The sequence below is a fragment of the Dasypus novemcinctus genome, chromosome 14 (assembly GCF_030445035.2).
Source record: "Dasypus novemcinctus isolate mDasNov1 chromosome 14, mDasNov1.1.hap2, whole genome shotgun sequence".
NCBI classification, from domain to species: Eukaryota; Metazoa; Chordata; class Mammalia; order Cingulata; family Dasypodidae; genus Dasypus; species Dasypus novemcinctus.
Window position 1 is genome coordinate 61719226 of NC_080686.1, and position 26633 is coordinate 61745858.

At 36.0% G+C, this 26633-nt stretch overlaps 1 protein-coding gene across 4 annotated transcripts in view; it reads left to right on the plus strand.

The window, feature by feature from the left end:
- VPS13B (vacuolar protein sorting 13 homolog B) overlaps positions 1-26633 on the plus strand; it is a 1042333-nt gene that overhangs the window by 163032 nt on the left and 852668 nt on the right. For all 4 annotated transcript variants that reach the window (XM_071207936.1, XM_071207935.1, XM_058275777.1 and 1 more), the window contains one exon: positions 25081-25262. In XM_071207936.1, the coding sequence (XP_071064037.1) occupies positions 25081-25262 (182 nt within the window). The remainder of the gene's footprint in view (positions 1-25080; positions 25263-26633) is intronic.

Here is a 26633-nt window from a genome sequence, read left to right on the forward strand (position 1 = left end):
TAGGTCAGTTTGGGAAGAATTGATGTCTTATTACATTGGGTCTTTTGCAACATAGACAAAATTTAACTTTTTTTCAATATTCATCTCAGCAATCTTTAATAGTTTTCATTTGCTTTATACATCTTTTGTACACATTTTGTTAAATTTATCTTTAAATGCTATATATATTTTATGCTATTATAATTTTTTTCCATTTCCAGTTGTTCATGACTAATATAATTTTAATTGATTTTTCTTTGTTACTTGTTACTTTGCTAAACCCACTTGTTTTCCCTAATAGCTAACTTAGAATTTTCTAGGTAGATGAACATGTCATATACTAATAAATAACCTTTTATTTCTTCTTTCTCACTGTCTTTTATTTTTCTCATATTGGCTAGATCCCCTCATACAATGTTGAATAAAGAGGGTAGAGAACATCCTTTTCTTGTTCTCCATCTTAGTGTGAAAGAATTAAGTCTTTCACTATCAAGAATGATGTTAGCTATAGGGTTTTTATAAATTTCTTTATCATATTCAGGAAGTTGTATTCTTAGTTTGCTGTGAGGAGAATAGGTTTTTTTTTTAAGCTCATTGTTGAATTTTGTCCGCTGTGTTTTTAGTATCAAGATTGTTTCGTTTTTGTTTGTTTTTCTTTTATTGTGATTTATATTGATTGATACTTTTTGAATGTTAAATCTGGGTTAAACCACTACTTGAGCATGATGTATTGTCTTTTTTATGTACTGCTGGACTTGATTTGCTGAGATTTTGTTAAAGATTTTTCCTTTCTCCCTCCCTCCTTCCCTCCCTCCTTTCCATTTTTGCATTCTTCCTTCTTCCCTCACTCTATCTTTCTTGGAAAGAAGTTAAATTAAACTAGAAGGCTGTTGGCATCAAATTAGTCCTGGGGTTCATAAGTGTCTGACGTGGTTGGTTGTTGGACATTACTGAGAACAGATAAATTTCTCTTCTTGACCTTACATAGCTAGAAATCTCATTGATTGTCTCCTGAGAAATATCTATGGTCCACTTGCTAGCCAAGAATCCTAAGGGAAGCAGATTTGGCTCAACTGATAGAGCATCCGCCTACCACATGGGAGGTCCAGGGTTCAAACCCAGGGCCTCCTGGCCCATGTAGTGAGCTGGTCCACCTGCAGTGCTGATGCGCGTATGGAGTGCCATGCCACGCAGGGGTGTCCCCTGCGTAGGGGAGCCCCACGTGCAAGGAGAGCCATCCTCCTCAAAAAAAGCGCAGTCTGCCCAGGAGTGGCACACACACACACAGAGCTGATGCAGCAAGATGACACAACAAAAAGAGACACAGATTCTCAGCGCTGCTGACAAGAACACAAGCTGACATAGTAGAACACACAGTGAATGGACACAGAGAGCAGACAACATCAGGGAAGGCAGGGGAAGGGGATAGAAATAAATTGAAAAACCAAAAAAAAAAAAAGAAACCTAGAGACTAATTCATTAGTCTTTTTTGGTCAGTCAGTAGTTGCCCAAAATCATTCCATCTGCAATATGAGCATTCTTGATTAATTTCCTGTGACAGTTGGACCCTTTCACTGTCTTCTCTAATTGAACAAACAGGTCAGGTCTTTTCTGAAACTTGATTCAGAACAACCTGGGAGTATACATTTTTTTTTCTTCTTCAAATTATTATTTTTAAAGAAGCTCTAGATTACACAAATGTTGCCTCAAAAATATAAGGGATTCCCATATACCTCACTCCTTCCCACTCCCACCCTTTTTCTTATTAACAACATCTTTCATTAGTGTGGTACATTTGTTTCAATTGATGAACACATTTTGAAGTATTGCTACTAACTTTGGTCTGTATTTTATGTTATGATTTGTACTTTGCATTGCATAAATTTCATATGTTTTGACATAATGTATAATAACTTACTTTACTACTATCTGATATGTTTCATCTGATTATATGAATTTATTCATAGCCTTGGGTTTGTATCAAGGTGAAATGTCAAGGTGGAATATCAGCTTGTATCATATCCTTTCATATCAGTCTGATATGAAATTTCTGTATATTTGCTTTATATTTATATTTCTTTTTGGGAGTTGAGAAATATAGAATAGCAATGTATCTAGGCATTATTTAATTTCAGGATTTTTTTCCCTCAAAATTTCATTGATTTTTCTGTGAATTTGTCTTGATTGAATGATTTTTAGTAAATCATTGAATTGAGTGATTTTCAAATTAACAAGTAATACTAAGTATGTAATTTATTGAATAATGGTCCAGAATCTCAAATTTAATGATGAACACAATTGGCTCTGATTATGCTTTCCATCAGTTGTTGAATTTCACTCCATCTTCCTTGTGCTGACTTGACAGCTTAGTTTGGTTACTTGGAACACATCGCCACATTGTGGGTAAAAATGTTCAATTGGGAATTTAAAATATTTAAACATTTCTCTTACTAATGATTTTATATTTTATTAATAAATTGTAGAAATTCATTAGAATGTTACTATTGCTTGAAAAGAAATCCCTAAGACAGGCAATTCTTTTTTTTAATTTATTTTTTATTTATTTTTAAAAGATGCTTAGATCACACAAAATGTTACATTAAAAAATATAGGAGATTCTCATATGCCCCACTCCCTATATCCCCCACTTTTCCCACATCAACAACTTCTTACATTAGTGTGGTACATTTATTGCTTTTGAGGCAATTCTTTATATATGTTAAGTCTTACAATTTTTGTTTTTTATCATATTTCGATTATGATTTGATAATGTGATTTTTCAGGTAACTAGTTGAAATATATACTCATTATGTTTTTGTAAGAGTATATTTGGAATTAAAGAATATGGAAACATAAGTTTAGGTAAATAGCGTTTGTCTCTGAATTGGTTATATTTTTCCCCTTAAATTTCTTTAGAAAGGCGCATGTTAGCAAGCAAGAAGGTTTTGGTCCAGTGAGAATAGAAAGTTTTCTTTGATTTTGGGTGTGGAAAATTTGATATTTTTCACATGCAATTGAAAAAATTTATTTTATTTTTTGATTAGCTTTAAAAAAAGTTGGTAGATCAAATAAAACGTTACATTAAAAAACATATAAGAGGTTCCTATATATCCCACTCCCCATCTCCTCACACCCATCATTTGTTTTTAGTTGTATTTTTTTGAAGAGACATAGATTACAAAAAAATGTTACATTAAAAAATATAAGGAAGTGGATGTGGCTCAACTGATAGAGTTCTGTCTACCATATGGAGGGTCCAGGGTTTCAATCCCCAGGGCCTCCTGACCCATATGGTAAGCTGGCCCACACGCAGTGCCGCAGAAGAAGTGCCCTGCCACACAGGGATGTCCTACATAGGAGAGCCCCGTGCGCAAGGAGTACACCCCGAAGGAGAGCCGCCCTGTGGGAATAAAGCGCAGCCCGCCTAGGAGTGGAGCTGCTTACACGGAGAGCTGATGCAGTAAGATGACACAACAAAAAAGAGACGCAGTTTCCCAGTGCTGCCAGATAATGGAAGTGGATGGGGAAGAACACATAAAGAATGGACACAGAGAGCAGACAACGGTGGGGGTGGGGGTGGGGAGAGAAATAAATAAAATAAGAGGTTCCCATATATCCCATGCCCCCGTCTCTACCCCACTCTTCCCACATCAACAACCTCTTTCATCATTGTGGCACATTCATGGCATTTGGTGAATACATTTTGGAGCACTGATGCACCACATGGATAGTAGTTTACATTGTAGTTTACGCTTTCCCCGAGTCCATTCAGTGGGTTATGGCAGGATATATAAGGTCCAGCATCTGACCCTGCAATATCATTTAGGACAACTCCAAGTCCCGAAAATGCCCCCACATCACATCTCTTCTTCCTTCTCCCTACCCTCAGCACCTACTGTGGCCACTTTCTCTACATCAATGCTACAATTTCTTCCATTACTAGTCACAGTAGTTCTATAGTAGAATATCAGTAAATCCACTCTAATCCATATTTTATTCCTCTATCCTGTGGACCTGGGATGGTGATGTTCACTCTACCTCTATATTGAGAGGGGGCTTAGCACCCACATGGATGATGGATGCAGTTCTCTTGCTTGCAGTTGTAGGCACTATTGGTTCCCTGGTGTGGTGGTTGATCATCTTCACCTCCCTATTAGCTGAACTGGGTCAGTTCAACGAACCAGAGAGTAGAGACTGGATGATAGGCTTAAAGGAAGTTGAGGGGGAGAGGAAGGTTGTGAGCTGATGCCTGCATGAGTAAAATCTATGATCCAGGGCAACACTTATCACATGCAATTTTATAATCAGTTGGGTGTGAAGTTGCATAAGCAAATATGATCCATTTCAATAACATTGTTTAAAGTTTTAAATTTAATAAAATTGTTTATTCAATTTCAATGCTCGTACCCAAATGAGCATTTCCAATTCATTCTACGATTATTGGCTTTAAATTTGAATTTTGGAGAACATTATTACATGTGTTTCCTTTTATGAAAAGAAATTACTGTCTTATTCTCAGCATTTGGTTTTGTCTGTGTACAACAATATAAGAATATTATTCTGTGACATTCTGTTGTCCAGTATGTTTTGTTTTTGTATTTAAAGAAGTACCAGGGATTGAATCCAGGATCTCATACATGGGAAAAAGGCAGTAAAACCTCTGACCTATACCTACTCTCTGTCCTGACAAAATTTTAAAATATGTCTGTGTTTCATTATTTTTTGAGACTAAAACTTAACAGTATATTTTCCAAAAAATTCTAAGTTGTTAGTGTAGTTATTAAAAGTGAACTGTCTTGGTTAGTAATCCCTATATTCACCCTGAGGTTCCCATAATTGCCCCGAAGTTTCTCTCTTAACTGTGTTTTAATGACACCAGTGGTACAGTATAATATGTTAAAATCTTTCTGTAGGGTGATATGAGTATAAATCTTTAAAAGTTCATATCTTTCTACCCAGTACATCCATTTCTGGGAATTTATCTATCATCATAATTAAAGGAATAAATAGTAATAAAGATGTGTATCACATGTTTTATAATTTATAATAATTGCATGTAGAAAGATACAAATATTTAACAACAAAGAACTGTTTATTTTATATTCCATTCATATCAGGGAGTAATATTTAGAATAGGCAATAAAATTATGTTATAAAATATATTTATTGCTATGAAAATAATTTTGCATTATATTATTAATTGAAAGAAAGGCCAAGGATATTGCTAAAATGTTTGTTATGGTTATAATATGGGAGATGGATAATACATTGCTTATGTAGTATAGGAAAGAACATGGACTTCAGAACTAAATTGCTTATGTTTGACTTGTCTCCTCTACTTATTAACTTTGTGATGTTAGAGAAGTTACATTTTCTCTCTGTATCTTACCTTCCTCATTTGTAAAATGTGGCAATTTATATTTCATACCTCAGAGTTATTTTGAAGATTAAATGAATTACTGCATTTAAGATGCTTTGAACAGTGCCCAGCATATAAGATCTTTATAAATATCAGTTATTATTATTGCGTATTTGTATTTTCTGATATTTTTGGTGAATATGCTTTATTTACAAAAAGAGTTATTAACATCTTGGTTTCAAAGACTGTAAAATATTAACACAACAAAAAAGGTACAGAGTGTATTTAGACACATGTAATGGATAGAATCAATTAATAAATAAAATTAGCAACTCTGTAAGACACTCTTAAGAAAATAAATAAGCCTCAGACTGGATAAAAACATTTGCCAAACATATGTCTGACAAAATTCTTATATCTAGATATGTAGGGAAACAGACTTGGCCCAGTGGTTAGGGCGTCCGTCTACCACATGGGAGGTCCGTGGTTCAAACCCTGGGCCTCCTTGACCCGTGTGGAGCTGGCCCATGCGCAGTGCTGATGCGCGCAAGGAGTGCCCTGCCACGCAGGGGTGTCCCCCGCGTAGGGGAGCCCCACGTGCAAGGAGTGCACAGGGGCGCCGCCCAGCGTGAAAGAAAGTGCAGCCTGCCCAGGAATGGCGCCGCCCACACTTCCCCTGCGGCTGATGACAACAGAAGCGGACAAAGAAACAAGACACAGTAAATAGACACAGAGAACAGACAACCGGGGTAGGGGGGGGAAATTAAATAAATAAATAAATCTTTTAAAAAAATAGATATGTAAAGAACTTCACAGCTTAAAAATAAAAAGAAACAACCCAATAGAAAATGGGCATAAGACTTGAAGCAGATACTTTACAAAGGAAGATATATTAAGCTCATGAAAAATACTCAACATCTAGTTACCAGGTTAATGCAAATTAAAAACACTTTGACAGACAAACCCCAAGAATTCTAAAATTAAAAAGATAGACACTAACTGGGACTCTCATATACTGCTTATAGGAGAGTAAAAACATATAACCATTTTGGTAGTCAATTTGACAGTTCTTCGTAAATTTGAAATTAAATATAACTTTTTTTTGACTAGCAGTTCTACTTCTAGGTATATACTTAAGAGAAATAAAAACAAATGTCTGCAAAAAAAGAGAATAATCATACTTTTTTTTTCAGAATAATCCCAAACTGGAAATATCCCAGATTTGAGAAACAAATGTATGCTAAGTAAAAGAAGCTAGAAACAAAAAAAACATACTCTATGTTTGTATTTATATGAATTTTTAGGAAATACAAAGTTAGTCTATGGAGAAAAAAATCTGAAAAATTATTGCTTCACTTGGAAGGGACATTAAACTTTCTAGGGAGACAGGAATTTCTATAACTTGATGGGATATAGGTTACACAGGTATGAATAGTTATTCAAATTCATCAAATTATACTTTGAAGAGTTTCACAACTTTTTGCTTGTAAATTTTACCTAAAATTTTTTTTAAACAATATTGAAATCTGGTTTGCTTTTTGCAGTGGGCTGAGTTAGCAATTCTTAAAACACTCATTTTTTTAGATTTGATCAAATAAGTAGAACTATTTAGGATAATTGGACCCAGGTTTCTTACCCTTGGAGAAAGAGTTACCAATATGTTAAAGAAGAACTATAATACACCGTGATATTGTATTGGAACTGGAAATATCAATATGAACTCAAGGTTTTTAATATAGAAATATGTATCATATTCATCTTTTTATTTATATTGTGACCAGTTTTCTCTCTTTTAGCTCCTGTATTTTGCTGAATTTAGACACTAGGATATGGCACTACTCCCCACTGATCTCCTTCCAAGCACTGGGATTTCTAATTGCATATACTTTTATTGTTGATGTTATATTGCAGTTTACATAGTTTTTTTTTTTTAACTTTTAAAAAGGAATCCTTTCTTTAATGGAAATTTTACTCTGGAACTTATGTGTGAAAAACATTCAGAGCAGACTGGCTCAGGTGGAATTGGGGGTATGCAGCCCATTATCTTGGAATTGGTTTCTGTACAGCAAATAATTTGAATCAACCAATGAAAATATTTTGATGTGTTAGATGTTAAGTTCGCAGTGATTCTCAAGTATAATATCATGTAAAGTTCGCAGTGATTCTCAAGTATAATATCGCGTAACATCTAATAGTGCTAATGCTTAGTACTTGCCTAATAAATATGAGTTTGAAATAGGGTATTCTTCCTTTTCTTTTTTTTTTTAAGATTTATTTTTCATTTATTTCTCTCCCTGTGGGAGGAGGGGCACCCGGCTTGCCTCAGTGGCAACAGTGCGGCAAGAGGTGACACCGCCTCTGCCCACTGGGCCTAGACAAGGTGACCACGCCTGACTAGGCCTTTGCTGCTAACGGCTAGCTGGCACTGCCCTCCCCCTTCCTATCTCCCGCCTAGCCCAGCTCTCACTTCCCCTCCCCCCTCCCTTAAACCTAATCTCTTAGTACGCTGTTTGCCCAGCAACAGCTTCAGCCTATCAAGAGTTAGCACATACGCTACTGGCCAATCACTAGCCCAATGCCAGAACATTGCCTTATATGGAAACAGCATTTGCCCTAGTCAATCATAACCCACCACACCACTCCCCAATCCTATAAATCTGCATCCCTTTCCGCAATAAACCACACTTGTGCCATCAGCCTGTCTCCGCGACTTCTTCCTGGGTCGTGCGCCCTCCTCGCCTTCGGAGCTCCCGAGGGAAGCCTCAGCGGCCGTAGGAGGCTTTCTTCCCCACGCCAGGGACCCCTCTCGTCCCACAACGGGACCCCACTCGTCCCTTAACAGGGACCCCGCTCGTCCCACAACGGGACCCCACTCGTCCCGTAACAGGGACCCCGCTCGTCCCTTAACAGGGACCCCGTTTCGTCCCTCATCTCCCCTTCCCTCCCGCCCTCCCCCAGTTGTCTGCTCTGTGTCTGCTTGTGTGTTCTCCTATGTCTGCTTGTATTCTTGTCAGTGGCACTGGGAAACTGCGTCTCTTTTTTTGTTGTGTCATATTGCTGTGTCAGCTCTTTGTGTGTGCAGTGCCACTCCTACGCAGGCTGCACTTACATTCTTCGGGGTGGCTCTTCTTACAGGGCACACTCCTTGTGCGTGGGGCTCCCCTACGCAAGGGACACCCCTGCATGGCACGGCACTCCTTGCATGCATCAGCACTGCATGTGGGCCAACTCACCAGATGGGTCAGGAGGCCCTGCATTTGAACCTTGGACCTCCCATGTGGTAGGCGGATGCTCTATTTGTTGCTACAAATCTGCTTCCCTATTCTTCCTTTTGAATCATAGTGTTTTAGAGTATTAAAAATCTTATATAATTCTTAAGTAACTTTGTAAGTATTCATTGTTTTCAAAATTATTTTTGAAATTATTGAGGCATAATTCACATAACATAAAATTCATTTATTTTAAGTGTACAATGATTTTCAGTGAATTTACCATCTTGTATATCCATTGCCATAATCCCAGTAAGATCCCTTGTACCCATCTACCACTGATCCTTGCTCCTATTGCAATCCTCAGGCAGTTACTTATTTACTTTTTATCAGTGTATCTTCTCTGGATATTTCCTATGATTGGAATCAACAATATGTGCTTTTTGTGTTTGGCTTCTTTCATTTAGCATAATGTTTTTAAGAGTTTATACATGTTGTAGGATTTTTCAGAGCTTCATTCTATTTTATTTCTAAATAGTATTCCACTGTATTGATAGACTACATTTTGTTTACCCACTCACAAGTTGTTGGACATTTGGATTGATCCATATTTTTGGCTATTATGAATAATAGTGCTGTGAACATTCATGTGATAGTCGTTTGTGTGGACATATGTTTTCATTTCTATTGGATAGATACATGGGTGGAATTGTTAAGTCGTATGACAAATTCAGGTTTAAGTTTTTGAGAAACTGCCACTCTGTTTTCCAAAGGGGCTGTGTCATTTTACATTCCCAGCAATGTATGAGAGTTCCCTCTTTTTTCACAATCCCTGACAATACCTGCTACTGTCTGTCTTTTTTATTATGTCCATCCCAGTGGGTATGGAGTACATCTTATTTTGGATTTTATAAGTATACATTTTTGTTTGCATAGTTCAGTGTAAAATTTTTGGACTTCGAGTTGTAAAAATTAAGACAATTGTTATATATTTATTTTAGTGATAAAGGTTTTACTTCCCATTTTCTCATTCCACCTGTTATCTGTTATTTAAATCCAAATAATGATATTTTTTCCAAAATTTTGAGAAATGGTAGAATATTTTCTTATCTAAAACAACATAAGATGTAGTTTGTGTTTTATAGCCATCTATGAATGGTAACATCCTTGTAATGTAAAAATATAATGATAATGGATAATGTTGAGGAGAAGATTGACAAAAGCCTACTCTCATATACAACTGACAATTGTAAAACTGATTCAGTTTTTATGAAAAGTTATTGGCAACTTACATAAATTTTTTTCTGACTCAGTAATTCCATGCCTAGAAATGGAACTGTAGGAATACTTATTATATGCTGAAATATCCATATAAAAGGATGTTCATTGTAGATTGTTTGACAGTGAAAAAATTCAACCTAAATATCCATCAATAAAGGAATATTTAGGTTATATATTGTGCATTCATACAGTGTAATACTATGCATACATTAAAAAGGCTAATGTAGAAATATTTTTCCTGAAGAAGAAAGATCTCAATATATCTCTAATATATGCAGTTTAGTTTTAAGAAGCAGATCGTAGACATTTAAATATATTTTCTCATTAAAATTAGAAATTTATGTATAAGAAAATAAAATGAATAGAGAAAGGTCTATAAGTGTATATGCTAAACTCATAAAAATGGTTATCAGTGGGAAGTAGGGTGGGAGGGAGGAAAGAAGAGCTTTCACTTTTCATTTTTCTTCCCATTTCATTTTATTTTATTTTATTTCTTTTCTACACATTGAGAATTGATGTGTTGTGTAACTTCTAAATAGTCATTGTATACAGAATTAAACATAATTTCTTAGCTTTTTAACCTGCTTTCATTTCTAGATTGTGTTAGTGAGTTTTTGTACTCATTTTATTTTGGAAAACATGGACTAATATTATTTTACTGTACAGGATGTGAGTAATAACAAAAATATATTTTTGGAACCAATTTGTAGTTTCAAATTTTGCATTTGGGGACTCTCTTTAAACCTTTAGATCCAGTTGTTGCTGAGGATTTTCTTTCAATTGCTATGAAGTGTGTTGATTTTAAAAGAATGATGACTGTTCCTCAAGTGCACAATGTCAAAATTTTCATGGTATTCCTATGAAGTAGAATCATTGTTTAATCCTTTATTTTGTGTAGGAAGACCCACTTCCATGTTTTTATTTTAAAATGTAAAGAAAGAATTTTCTTTGTAGAAATATTAGGTTGTTCCAGAAATTTCAATTTTGTTTTATAATTTGTCAGCAAATAGTTCAGGTGGAATCTTTTAAAAATTTGATAATTAGGGTATATTCATTTTCAGTCTTTGCTACTCAAGACCTACTTGTTTCTGTTTTCTTGAATTTGTCCTGGAGTTTGTCCAAGTTGAGTTTTAATGAATTGTTTATCCCACTAGTTACATTAGGATTTATTTTTCCCTAAAGAGTAATGTTTGAATTGATAGTTTTTAAACCTATTCTGTGAAATGAACATATGTTTAGACTCAGAGTTCTGGATGTAAGTAATAGGTATCTGTTAAATAAGTTACTTTATATTCATCAACTTAATTGTTGAAATGTAGGTTTAACGGTATTTCAAAAAATTAGGTACTTCCAGAAGTTGTTACATATTTGTGTATGAATTTATATTAAGCTCTTTTATTTTAAAAACGTTGAATCAATGTATTTTGGTATATGTCACAAGGAAGATTACAATTTTATTGTCCATTTTCATTGACATTTTAATGAGCCCCATCAAATAGCTTAAATAGACTTATAAATGCTATTGGGCTGTTGAAAATTTCTGAAGCAAATATGGAATTATGTTATGGTTTAATGAATAGGATAATGGATACTCGGGTATTTGTTATTTTCTATGCACATTAACCTTTTGTAAATATTTCAAAATTAACAAAAATGAAAAAGAAACAAAAACCCTCTTCACTAATATTGTTACATTAAAAGGTATGTAATCTCCATTTTAAAATGATTTGTTTTGATTCAAAGGACACCTGCATTATTAGCAGAAGTATAATAACATGTTCTTTTATTTGTGATCAGTTTCAGCTGGAACAAAACCCCACAAAAACATGTTTTATATATATGATGTAATTAATTAAGTATTATTATGTTTGGACATTTTGCAAAAAGTGAATTATTTCCTTTGATTTTAAATCAAAACAAATCTGAATGAGAACATTGTTTCCTATCCTTGGGTGTTATTAGAGTGTAGAATGAATTAATCTTTTTGAATTTGCATATGTTTCAGTTTTTATTTAAATCTATGTTATCCACTTGAGAACAGTTTTATGTGATGTATGATGGCTTGAAAGTTAGAGTAGCGAGTGCAGTATTTGAATTTGTTATGCAATAGTAAAGACACCCGTGTAAAAAAATCCAATCTAGAAATTTGCCTTTTGATTTTTACCACGGTCATAAGGACATGGCTCTTGTTACTCGATAAGACATCCTAAATGCCACAGAATATCTGGTTCAAAATAGAGTGCCAAATTACCTATCCATTTTCATATTGTAGTAGTGGTTTCAAGTGTCTGTTTTCTTTAATTAGTATCTGTACTAATAAAAAAAGGGTTTTTTTAAAATCAGGAATTTGAACAGAAATTTGGGAATATTGTAGAGAGAACCAGCTGTCAATTTTAAATCTTTATAAAGAAAAGGAAAATATGAAAAAAAATGATTCAATAAATGGCCCAATGTTGGAAAAATAAAGAGAAACAATAATAATAATAATAATGAAATATAAGTTATGAATTGGGTCATATTTTATTTTTCCTCCTATATCCTTTGATCTCTACTGTTTTACTGTGTGATATAAAGAATTTTTTATTCAGTGCATATTTGTTTTCTGGGTCATTCATTTCAATTCTTTGGCTTTATGGAGAACTAATCAGGGTTGTGGATTGAAGAGTAAGTCTAGATAGAACCACAGTGTTAATAAATATTAGAAAGTTGCCTGGAAAGCGTGTGGCTATTTTAATGTGCAATTGTGTATTTGAATTGCCTGACTTCCTAATTAAGAGATAGGATGCCAGTGTTTTGTTTTTTTTTTGCAGAGGGATGGTGTATTAGTCAGCCAAAGGGGTGCTGATGCAAAGTACCAGAAATCTGTTGGCTTTTATAAAGTGTATTTATTTGGGGTGGAAACTTACAACTCAAGTTTGCTTTCTCACCAAAATCTTTTTCCATGTGTTGAAGCAAGGTAGTGTGCAATCTGCCTGGTCTCTTCGGTCTTCTTTCTCTTAAGGCTCTGTGGGCCCCAGGGCTTCCTATATCAGTTGTGGCATAGGGCTTGTTTCTTTCCAGGCTTTATCAGCTGTTCAGCTGCTCTGTTCTCTTTACTGTAAACTATCAGGCAAATGACTCATCTTTCCTCTGACTTTAGCTGTTTGAGCCTTCTCCTTTCTGTCACATGGTAAGAGTTCTCTCCTCTGACATTATGGAGCTCTCTTTCTTCTCGTGTGAGTTCTTTTTTTTTTTTTTAAAGATTTATTTTTATTTAATTCCCCTCCCCTCCCCCGGTTGTCTGTTTTCTGTGTCTTTTTGCTGCGTCTTGTTTCTTTGTCCGCTTCTGTTGTCCTCAGCCGCACGGGAAGTGTGGGCGGCGCCATTCCTCAGCAGGCTGCTCCCTCCTTCTCGCTGGACGGCTCTCCTTATGGGTGCACTCCTTGCGCATGGGGCTCCCCTACGCGGGGGACACCCCTGTGGGGCACGGCACTCCTTGTGCGCATCAGCACTGCGCATGCGCCAGCTCCACACGGGTCAAGGAGGCCCGGGGCTTGAACCGCGGACCTCCCATGTGGTAGACAGACGCCCTAACCACTGGGCCAAAGTCCGTTTCCCTCGTGTGACTTCTTGAGTGAATGTTTGCTTATAATAGCCCACCTATGGGGCAGAGACTCAACCAGAGTCTTGCCCTACTAATGTGGTTGAATCAAATCCCTAATCTTAACATAATTTAATCAAATTTAATCGCAGCTAAATCTAATACAATCAAAGAGTATCACACCTAGAGGAATAGATTAGTTTACAAACAGTCTCTTTTTTGGGGATTCGTAAATAATCTCAAACTGCCGCAGATGGTATTTGTCAATTATTTGAACATGTATTCCTAGGAAAAGAATTCTTAGTACTTTATAGAAGTTTTTTAAAAAAATTGAGATAAAATTTACATAACACAGACCTCACCATTTTAACCATTTAGAAGTGTACAACTTAGTAGATTTTAGTATATTCACAGTGTTGTACCAGTATCACCACTATGTAATTACAGAACATATTTGTCACCATTAAAAGAAACCTGGTCTCTATGGATTTGCCTATTCTGAACATTTCATATGAATGGAATCATGCAATATATGTTCTTTTCTACCTGGCTTCTGTAACTTAGCTTAATGTTTTCAAATATTTCTATACTGTGGTTTGTATTAGTATTTCATTCCTTTTTATGGCCTAATAATATTTCATTGTGTGGATATACGACATTTTGTTTGTTTTCATTAGTTGGTGGATGTTGGGTTATTTTCAGTTTTTGGCTGTTAACAATAATGCTGCTGTGAACGTTTATGTGTTTTAGTGTGAACATGTTTTTAATTCTCTTTGGTATATACCTAGGAATAGAATTGCTTGTTCATATGGTAATTCTCCAACTTTTTGATCATTTAAATCGATATTTAATTCTATGCTTATCTGCCAAGTTATTTTCCACAGTGGCTGCACTATTCCCCATTTCCAGCATGAGTGTATTTGGGTCCCACTATCTCCAAGTCCTTGCCAATAATTATTTTTTTCTTTAATTTCCCCATTAAATTATATCTGTTCTAGTGAGTGTGAAGTTGTATCTCAATGTGGTTTTTAGTTTATTTATTCCCCTGCCTTCCCCATTGTCTGCTCTCTATCCATTCATTGTGCTTTCTTTTGTGTCTGCTTGTCTTCTCTTTAGGTGGCACCAGGAACTGATCCTGGGACCTTCCAGAGTGGGAGAGAGGTGCTCAATCTTTTGCACCTCAGCTCCCTGGTCTGCTGCTTCTCTTCTTGTCTCTCCTTGTGTCTCTTTTTGTTGTGTCATCTTGCTATGCCTGTTCTTTGGTCCAGCTTTCCATGTGGGCCAGCTTGCCTTCACCAGGAGGCCCCGGGAATCGAACCCTGCACCCTCCCATATGTTAGACGGGAGCCCAATAGCTTGAACCACGTCCACCTCCCTCAATATAGTTTTGATTTGTGTCCCCTAATGGCAAATGATGAGCATCTTTTGATGTGCTTATTAGCAATTTATGTATCTTCTTTGGAGAAATGTCTATTCAATTCCTTTGTTCATTATTTTTAATTGGGCTGTGTATTTTACTGTTGTTGAGTTGTGGGTGCTCTTTATATATTCAGGATATTAAATATTTTCTCCCATTCTGTAGGTTGCCTTTTCACTTTTTTTGATGAGGTCCTCTGATGTAAAAAAGTTTTAATTTTGATGAAGTTCGATTTATATAGTATTTCTTTTATTGTTTGTGTTTTAGTGTTGTCTAGGAAACCATGGCCTAATCCAAGATTATGAATACTTATTCCTATGTTTTCTTCTAAGGGTTTTTATAGTTTTGGTTTTTTGATCCATTTTGGGGCAATTTTTGCATGTGGTGAAAATGGTTGAATTTTGTTCTTCTGAGTGCTTGTATTCAGTTGTCCCAGCACCATTTATTGATAAGATTATTCTTTTCTGCCTTAAATGGTCTTGACTCTGTTGTTGAAAATAAGTCAATTGTAAATATGAGTGTTTATTTCCAGACTCTAATCTGTTCCATTAGTTTATAAGTCTATTCTTATCCCTGTACCACACTGTTTGATTACTGTACTTTTGTAGTAGGTTTGAATTTGCAAACTGTGAATCTTTCAAATTTGCTCTTTTTTTCCCAAGAATGTTTTGGCTACTTAGGGTCCCATGCAATTCATTTTACTTTAAGTATCAACTTGTTCTTTTTTGCAAAATAGGCAGCTGGGATTTGGATAGTATTGCATTGAATCCATATATCAATTTGGAGATTATTGCCATCTTAACAATAGTAAGTCTTCAGGTACATGGAAATGGAGTGTCTTTCCATTTCTTAGTTTTCTTTAATTGCTTTCAACAATGTTGTATAGTTTTCAGTGTATAAGTTTCATACTTATTTTGTTAAATTTATTTCTAAGATTTTAGTTTTTTTTTGCTATTGTGTATGAAATTGTTTTCAGTTTTGGATTGTTCATTGCAAATATATAGAAATAAAAATGATTTTGTACCTTGATCTTGTATTCTGCAACTTTGCTGAAGTAGTTTATTTGCTCTGATTTTTTGGGGGTGGTGGTGATGGTGGATTCTTTAGGGTTTCTATATACATGATCGTATCTTCTTCCTTTCCAATTTGGATACCTTTAGTGGTGGATTCTTTAGGGTTTCTATATACATGATCGTATCTTCTTTCTTTCTTATTTGGATGCTTTTAGTTATTTCTCTTGCCTTATATCCTAGTTAAAACTATGATTACAGTGTTGAATAGAAGTGGGAAGAGAGGACATCCTTGTGTGTTCCTGACCTTAGAAAGAAAGCTTTCAGTCTCTTATCATTAAATATAATGTTGCTTTGGGGTTTCTATAAATGCCCTATATCATGTTGAGAAAGTTCCCTTCTGTTTTTAGTGTGCTAAGTATTTTTACCATGGAAGGGTATTGGGTTTTGTCAAATGCTTTCTCTGCAACTATTTAGATGATTATGTGCTTTTTTCCCTTCGTTTCAATAAGTTGCCATACTACATTGATATTTCATGTGTTGAACCACCCTTGTATCCCTGGGATAGATCCCAGTTGGTCATGGTGTATAATCCTCTTAATATGCTGCTAAAATCCATTTGCTAGTATTTTATTGAGGATTTTTTGCATCAATGTTCATAAGAGATATTGGTATATAGTTTTATTTTCTTGTCTTTGTTTGGCTTTGATATCAGTATAATCCTGTTCTCATTGAAGGAGCTAGGAGATTTTCTTCCCTCTTCTGTATTTTTGGAAGAGCTTGGGAAGGATTGGTGTTAATTCTTCTTTAAGTGATTGATAGAATTCATCAGTGAAGACATCTGGACCTGTACTTCTCTTTTTTGGGGATATGTCTTTCTTTTTTTTTTTTAAGATTTATTTTATTTATTTACCCCCTCCCCCCCTTGCTGCTTGCTTGCTGTCTGCTCTTTGTGTCCATTAACTGCGCTTTCTTCTTTGTCTGCTTGTCTCCCTTTGTTGTGTCATCCCACTGTGCCAGCTCTCCACAGGTGCGGGCTGTCAGCTCTCCAGCAGGCACAGGCCATCAGCTCTCTGTGGGTGCGGGCCAGCTTGACTTCCCAAGGAGGCCCTGGGAAGCGAACCCAGGACCTCCCACATGGTAGATGGGAGCCCAGTTGGTTGAGCCACATCCGCTTCCCATCATACATTTTTTTTTTTTTATTTTTATTTTTTATTGACTTTGTAATAATATTACATTAAAAATATATATGTGAGGTCCCATTCAACCCCACCCCCCCACCCCCCGCATCATACATTTTTGAAAGGTAGTTTTGCCAGATATAGAATTCATGGTTGACAGTTGCACGCATACCTCAGAGATATTGTGGGTTCAGTTCCATACTACCACAATAAAGTGAATTTTTCAATAAGGTGAGTCATATGAATATTTTTGGTTTTCCAGTGCATATAAAAGTTATGTTGGGAAACGGACTTTGGCCCAGTGGTTAGGGCGTCCGTCTACCATATGGGAGGTCCGCGGTTCAAACCCTGGGCCTCCTTGACCCGTGTGGAGCTGGCCATGCGCAGTGCTGATGCGCGCAAGGAGTGCCGCGCCACGCAGGGTGTCCCCCGCGTAGGGGAGCCCCACGCGCAAGGAGTGCGCCCCATAAGGAGAGCCGCCCAGCGCGAAGGAGGGAGCAGCCTGCCCAGAATGGCGCCGCCCACACTTCCCGTGCCGCTGACGACAACAGAAGCGGACAAAGAAACAAGAAACAAGACGCAGCAAAAAGACACAGAAAACAGACAACCGGGGGAGGGGAGGGGAATTAAAGAAATAAAAATAAATCTTTAAAAAAAAAAAAAAAAAGTTATGTTTACGCTATATTGCAGTCTGTTAAGTGTGCAATAACCTTATGTCTACAAAAACAATGTACATACCTTAATTTAAAAAATACTTTATTGCTAAAAAATACTAACCACCATCTGAGCCTTCAGTGAGTCATAATCCTTTTGCTGGTGGAGGGTCCACCTCGATGTTGATGACTACTGAATGATTTGGTTGGTGTTTGTGAAAGATTGGGGTGACTGGAAATTCTTAAAAATAAGACAACATTGAAGTTTTGCCACGTTGATTGACTTTTCCTTTCATGAATCATTTCTGTGTAGCACGTGATGCTCTTTGATAGCATTTTACCCACAGTAGAACAGTAGAACTTCCTTTCATAATTGGAGTCAGTCTTCTCAAACCTTGTGGCTGCTTTATCAATTAAGTTTACGTAACACTTTAAATCTTTGGTTGTCATTTCAGCACTGTTCACAGCCTCTTCACCAGCAGTAGATTCCATCTCAAGAAACCACTTTCTTTGCTCATTCATAAGAAGTGACTCCTTATCCATTAAAGTTTAATGATACTGCAGTAATTCATCACATCTTCAGGCTCCACTTCAAATTTAAGTTATATTGCTTTTTCCACCACATCTGCAGTGACTTCCTCCACTGAAGTCCTGAACCCCTCCCTCAGAGTCATCCATGACGGTTGGAATCAACTTCTTCCAAACACCTATTAATGTTGATATTTTGACCTCTGTTCATGAATTATGAATGTTCTTAATGGCATCTAAAATGATGACTCCTTTCCAGAAGTTTTTCAGTGTACTTTGCCCAGATACACCAGAGAAATCAATATCTATGGCAACTGTAGTCTTATGAAATATATTTTTAAAATAATAATACTTGAAATTACTCCTTGATCCATGGGTTTATAAAATGAATCTTATATTAGCAGTTATGAAAACATTAAACTCGTACATTTCCATCAGAGTTCTTGGGGACCAGGTGCATTGTCAATGAGCAGTAATAATTTGAAAGGAATCTTTTTTTCTGAGCAGTAGATTTCTTAAGGGAGCAGAAGTTGCTCACATGGTTGAATGCCTGCTTACCACATGGAAGGTCCTGGGTTTGGTTCCTGGTGTCTCCTAAAAACAGAAAAACAAACAGCAATAAATGAAAAAACCAATTTAGGTGAGCTGATGTGGCTTGGTGGTTACACACTGGCTTCCTACATTTGAAGTCCCGCGTTCAGTCTCCGGCCCAGGTATCTCAAGAAAAAAAAAAAGTGCACTTAAAATATTCAGAAAACCAAGTTGTAAACAAATGTGCTGACACTTAGCCTTTGTTGTTCCATTTTATAGATTTAGCATGAATCTATAAGGGCTTTAGGATTTTCAGAGTGGTAAATGAACATTGGCTACCATTTAAAGTCACTAGTTGCTTTATCCCCTAATGAGAATATGAGCCTCACCTTTGAAGCTTTCAAGCCAGGCATTGACTTCTCCTATGAGAAGTCTCAAACTATGAAAGTCTGAGATGGCATCTTCTTCCAGTAGATGTTTTGTTTACATTGAAAATCTGTTGTTTAAGTGTATCCAGCTTCATTGATTATCTTAGCTAGATCTTCTGGATAACTTGCTGCGGCTTCTGTATCAGCACTTGCTGCTTCACCTTACACTTGTATATTATGGAGTTGATTTCTTTCCTTAAACCTCATCAGCCAGTCTATGCTAGCTTCAAACTTTTCTGCTGAGCTTCTTCACCTCTCTCAGTCTTCAAAGAAGTGAAGAGAATTAGGACCTTGTTCTGGATTTAGCTTTGGCTTAAGGGATTGTTGTGGCTGATTTGATCTTCTATCCAGACCACTAAAACTTTCTCCATATGAGCAATTAAGCTGTTTCTCTTTTTTACCATTTGTATGTTCATTGGAGTAGCACTTTAAATTTCCTTCAAAAACTTTCCCTTTGCATTCACAACTTGGTTAACAGTTTGGCACAAGAGGCCTAGCTTTTGGTCTGTCTTGGCTTTTGATATGCCTCCCTCACTAAGCTTAATCATTTCTAGTTTTTGAGTTAAAGTGAGAGATGTGTGACTCTTCCTTTTACTTGAACACTTAGAGGCCATTGCAGGGTTATTAACTGACATAATTTTGATATTGTTGTGTCTCAGGGAATAGAGAGGTCTGAGGAGATGGAGAGCGACAGGGACCTGACTGGTTGGTGAACAGTAAGAAAACACACAACATTTATTGATTAGGTTAGCCATGTTATATGGGCATGGTTTGTAGTTCCCCAAAACATTTACAGTAGTAACCTCAAAGATCACTGATCATAGATCACTATAACGATAAATGAAAAAAGTTTGAAATATTGTGAGAATTACCAAAATGTGGTATAGAGACATTCCACATGCTGTTGGAAAAATGGTGCTGATAGATTTGCTAATTGTAGGGTTGCCACAAACCTTTAATTTGTAAAAAAAGCAGTGTCTTTGAAGCATAATAAAGTGGAATAAAATGAAGTATACTAGTATTTTTTCTTTCAGAACTTTGAATATGTCATCCCCCTGCCTCATGGCCTCCATGGCTCCTGATTAGAAATCTGCTGTAAATGTTATTCAAGATTCCTTCTCCATGATGAGTCATGTCTCTCTCACTGCTTTCTGTATTTTCTTTTTGTCTTTGGTTTCTAACAGCTTGATTATAACATGTCTTGGTGTGGCACTCTGAGTTTGTCTTACTTGGTATTCATTGAGATTTTTGGATATGTAGGTTGTTCTTAATTCAATCTGGGAATTTTTTTTTTTTTGACTGTTATTTGTTCAGATATTCTTTCTACCTTACTCCCATCCTATCCTTCTGAGACAATGAGAGTGTCTCAAATTTAGGCTTTTTTATATAATGCTGCAAATACTGTCAGTGTTGAAGTATTTTTGCTGTTACAAACATTGAGTTGTAGATTGTGCTGATCTGAGGGATTTTGCCAATCTGAGAGGTTAAAGCATCATACATTGTTTTAATTTGCATTTTCCTTTTACTTGTGAGATTTAGAGTCTTTCATGTTTACTGTTCTTTTGTGTTTTATCTTCTATAAGTTTCTTGATCATTTCTCTGAGACCATGTTCTCTGACCTTTTTCCATTTGTGTATCTTTTTATTCTTTAAAGCATTTATAAATGTTTTTTGTTGAAATCATTCATATTCATTCTTGAGGATTCAATGAAAATATATAAATGTGAAGCATATTAGATATACTAACAAGATGGGTCTTGACTGCTATTGCAATGGCTAGATAAGAAACCTGTTGACTTTGACAATGACTGGAATTAAGACATGTCTGGAATGTACAAAGATAAATAGATTGGCATGTAGCTGTACCAGTATATCAGTTATAGGGCTATATTTTGAAATCCCCTAATATTCTTGATTATGCATCCTAGACTATACTGGCAGAGTAGTGAGGAGAATAGAAAGTAGGGGAAATTCCAAAATAGTTTTCCAGAGTGTTTTATCTGTTTGGATGCCCAAAGGACTTTTCTCTTTATCCTTTTTAATTCAGTAACTTCACTAGGATAATTTTTTTTTTTCAAAGATTTATTTTTATTTATTTCTCCTCCCCCCCCCCCCCCAGTTGTCATTCTCTGTGTCCATTTTGCTGCGTGTTCTTCTTTGTCTGCTTCTGTTCTTGTCAGCGGCACGGGAATCTGTCTTTTTGTTGCGTCATCTTGCTGCGTCAATTCTCTGCATGTACGGTGCCATTCCTGGGCAGGCTGAACTTTCTTTTGCACTGGGTGGCTCTTCTTACGGTGCACACTCCTTGCACGTGGGGCTCCCCCATGCGGGGGACACCCGTGAGTGGCACGGCATTCCTTGTGCGCATCAGCACTGCGCGTGGGCCAGCTCCACATGGGTCAAGGAGGCCCGGGGTTTGAACCGCAGACGTCTCATGTGGTAGACAGATGTCCTAACCACTGGGCCAAGTCCGCTTCCCGGATAATGATCATTCTGAATCAGTATTTACTTTGACACATTGTACAATTTTTCTATATATTCAAGTCTTTATTTTAGGCAAGATTTTTTTTGTTAGATATTTCTGCATACTATTTCTGTTCTGTTTATTTTGTTCTTCAACTCCACTAGTTATATATTAGATTGCCCTTTTTGTCATTTATACTAATGTTTTTGTCTAAAACCTTTTTATAATTAAAAAAATTGTGTTTTTTGTGTGATTTTCTGAATTTTGTTTACCATGTTCCTGATTGTATTTTAAGTTATATTTTCTTTGTTTAATTTCCAAATATTTGGGGATTTTACAGATACCTTCTGTTATTCATTTCTAGTTTAATTCCCTAGTGGACATTGAATATACTCTGCATAATTTCAGTTCTTTTAATTTATTGAGACTGGTGTTAAAGTGCCGAATGTAGCCTACCTTGGAGACTGTGTATTCTGCTGTTTTTGGGAGAAGTGTTTGATAAATGTCAGTTAGACCGTGTTGGTTGATAATGTTTATAACGTCATCTTTAGAGATTTTCTATCTTCTATCAATTACTGAGAGAGATGTTGAAATTTCTAGGTCTTGGATTTGCCTATTTCATCTTTCAGTTCTCTTGGTTTTCATTCATAATTTTGATGGTCTGTGGTGCATCCAAACCAATTCTTTTACCCTTATGAAATGTCCCTCTTTATCCTTGGTAATATTAATTTTTCTGAAGTCTAGTTTGATATTAACATATAGCTTTCTTTTTATTAGTATTTATATGGTTTGTCTTTTTATTTCAGCTGTTCCCTTGTCCTTCCATTTTCGTTATTTTTAATCTATCTTTATAATTAAAGAAGTTTTCATGATGATGGTATATAGTGGGTTCTTGGTTTTTTTTTTTTTTCCGTGCAATCCAATAATCTTTGCCTTTAATTGGAGTGCTTAGACCTTTGATATTTAATGTATTTATATTTTTTGGGTTTGTCTATCTTCCTATTTTCTTTTTTTTTTTTTTTTAAAGATTTATTTATTTATTTATTTAATTTCCCCCCCTCCCCTGGTTGTCTGTTCTTGGTGTCTATTTGCTGCATCTTGTTTCTTTGTCCGCTTCTGTTGTCGTCAGCGGCACGGGAAGTGTGGGCGGCGCCATTCCTGGGCAGGCTGCACTTTCTTTTCACCCTGGGCGGCTCTCCTCATGGGAGCACTCCTTGCGCGTGGGGCTCCCCCATGCGGGGGACACCCTTGTGTGGCAGGGCACTCCTTGCGCGCATCAGCACTGCGCATGCGCCAGCTCCACACGGGTCAAGGAGGCCCGGGGTTTGAACCGCAGATCTCCCATATGGTAGACGGACGCCCTAACCACTGGGCCAAAGTCCGTTTCCCTATCTTCTTATTTTCTAGTTCTCATATTAGTTCTTTGTTCCTTCTTTTATTACTTTCTTTTGGATTGAGTATTTATTATTCAATAAGAAATTTTCTACCTCTTCTATTGCTTTATTGCTCTACCTTTTTGTTTTATGGTTTAGTTTTTCCAGGATTTAAGTTTACCTCTTTAACTTATGATAGCTACCTTCAAATAATTTTATACCTTTTCACACATAGTATAAGAAACTTAAAACAGTATACTTCAACTTCCTCTTCCTGTCCTTTGTTCTATTGTTGTCATTTTACTCTTACATGTTATGAATCCTGCAATACTTTGTTTTCATTTTTTGCTTTTAACAGTTAAATTTTAAATGTATTTAGAAGCTAATTGAGAAAAATTACTTCTTTTTAGAATATTTTACCCACATGCTTTTACCATTCCTAGCACTCTTCACATTTCTTGGTGTAGATTCATTTTCTATTGGGCATCATTTCTTCAGCCTGAAGAATTTTCTTCAAGATTTTTTGTAGTGCAGGTATGCTGGTGAGGAATTTTTCCAGCTTTTAGTTTTCTAAAACAGTTTTTATTTTGCCTTCAAAAAGAGAAAGATATTTTCTCTGAATTTTGGATTCTATCCTGACAGTTTTATTCCCCCCAGCATTTCAGAAATGTTCTGATGTCTTCTGGCGTGCATAGTTTCTGATGAGAAATCTGCTTTCATTTCCATTTTTTTCTTTTTAATGTAATGTGTTTTTCTATCCCCTGGCTGCCTTTGAGATATTTCTCTTTAGTACTTTTTTAGCAATTTTATTATGATCTACCTTGGTTTTATGTCTCTTCTTTTGGGTTTGTTGAAATTCTTAGGTCTTTGGATTTATAGTTTTCTCCAAATTTTTAAAAATTTTGGCTATTAGTTCCTTAGATACATTTTTCTGTTCCCCTCTCTCCACTTGTCTCTTTTCTACTGGTACTCCAATTACCCATATTTGAGATTGCTTGATAGTGTCTCAGAGCTCATTAAGGCTTTGTGTAATTATTCCAGACTTATTTCATTCTCTGGTCTTCGATCTCCTGGGAACCTTGTAGGAAACTTATGAAATTTATCTCAGAATTGTCAGCCACGAGTAAACAAGGGGGAACATTTATTCCTATACTCCTATACAGGAGTGCGGAGTAGTTCTCACTCCAGCTGCACTCTGTAGGAGGGCCTTAGGCTATGTCAGTGATGTTCTGTGTGAAATTGGTCTCCACGGCAGTGGCTAGAGTAAGAGGTGAAACTGAGAGGCTTTTGAGGTTATGTATAAGTTTTTCATTTTTCCCCTATGTCTTGCATTTTTCATTAACTTTAAATATCTACTTGAACAGATGTATTTAAAGGTTTCCTTACTGTGAAGCTTTGTTATTTGAAAAATTTAATTTTGTGAGGCCCCTCATTAAAAGAGAGAATCATATAAATAAAGCTTCAGTTAATTAGATATTATAGGACAGAAAATTTTAAAGTAAGTTTTCCATTTCACTGTTAAGTAGGATCTCCATATAGTATAGATAGAGTATAAATGCTTGTAAGGGAAAGTGTAGGACCTGTGAAAGGAAGTAGAGGACTCAAGATCAGATTGCCTGGATTTAAATTTCAATTTCTCTACTTAATAGTTGAATCACATTTGCAATTTCATTATTCTCTTCATGTCCTTTTGTCTCCATCTGAAAAATAGGATGATATAGTATCTCCCATATAGGGCTATTATGACAGGATTTAATGAGTTGATAGTAAACGTTCTGTGTTAACTAGTATTCTTTTCATTGTTATCTTTGGTGGTTGACTTGAGTGAAAAATTCTAATTGCTTGAGCATAATATTTATGTGCAAAGGTGTGTGTATGGAAATTATTGTAGTTTTTGTTATTATGGTTTATCATTAGTTTCTGAAATAGTGAAAATTATTTCAAGTAGCAGAATTGCTTGTCTATCTGATTTAACTTTATTTTAAAATGTATGAATGTATACCTTTTATTTCCTTGCAGGGAATAAAATGTATCCTTGTTTGTAAATGCTATTTGCCATATTATTATTCCTTCTATTTTCTTATGCAGGTCCAAGCGATCTCAGGTTCCTGTTACTGAAGGTATATTTGAACTTCCAAACCTCACGATTCAAGCTACAAGAGCACAGACACTTCTGCTGCAAGCAATATATCAAAGTTGGTCTCATATTGGAAATGACACCACTTCAGCCGTGAATGAGGCTTTGATGAATGAAGTCTTCCAAACTATAGGTAAGAGCACAATCTTTTTGCAAGTATATGGAGAATTCTTATTAAAGGTGACTAATATTTTATTATTCAAATATATATGTCTAGCATGCTTATCTTAAATTATAGTGTATTTATGTGAATGTGGATATTTATAGCACAAATTTAAAATCTAGGATATTAGTTAAGTCTTCTGGTTTTATTCTGTGCCACAAATTTCTGGATATAATTTATAGTGGCAAGAGATTATTTTTCACTATCTCCTTGTACATTTTTTTTTTAAAGATTCATTTATCTCTCCACCTCAACCCCCCCATTTTCTGCTTTCTATGTCCATTTGCTGTGTGTTCTTCTTTGTCTGCTTATATTCTTATTAGGCGGCTTCGGGGACCGATCCTAGAATCTTCCAGAGTAAGAGAGAGGTGATCATTCTCTTGCACCACCCTGCTCTGCTACATCTCCCTATAGCTCCCTGTTCTGCTACATCTCTTATTGTCTCTCTTCTGTGTCTCTTGTTGCATCATCTTGCTGCGCCAGCTCTCCGCGTTGGCTGGCACTCATGCGTGGGGTGGCATTCCTACCCTGGGGGGCACTGCTTGGCATGGCATTCCCTCACAGGGTGGCACTCCCGCATGGGCCAGCACTCCCTTGGGCCAGCTTGCCACGTGGGCCATCTTACCTTTACCAGGAGGTCCAGGGATAGAACCCTGGACTTACTATATGGTAAACGGGAGCTCAACTACTTGAGCCACATCCGTTTCCCACTCCTTGTACGATTGATACTTTGGCCTACCATGAATAACTTTTGAGGTGAGAATGTATGTTTGAAATGAATATCATATTGGTCAAGTAGAATAAAATTTTGCACATAATAAAGACCTGATAATCAAACATTCCTCTTTATTTTTGTGAAAAATAGAATCTTAAATCCTAAATAGGTGAATTCACTACTAATAAAAATTTCCCTTTTGCTGTCAGTATAAGATTATTTTCATCTTGTCACTGCATTTGCATGCTAGCAATAAAACATACAGAAATCTTGTACATTTTTAGTTCCAATTTAAAATGATCATGTTACTTTTGTCAAGTGACACAAAAGTTGTTTTTAAAGAAAGAATATATTTAAGAGTAATCATGCTTAAAATAACATCAGTTTAATCTTTTTCTTCATTTATTAAAATAAAGCATTGTTTTCTTGTTATATGATGCTTTTGAAGATTTTATATCAGACCTTACTTTTGGGAATCAACATTATACATTCTTTAAAAATGCATTATAGTTAGTTTTCTTATTTAAGATATCTAATGACTAATGAGTTCTATAGTTGTTTTGCTGTCAGGTTTTAGGATTTTATAAAGAATGAGAAGGCAGATGCTGTATTATCTTAGAGGTTCT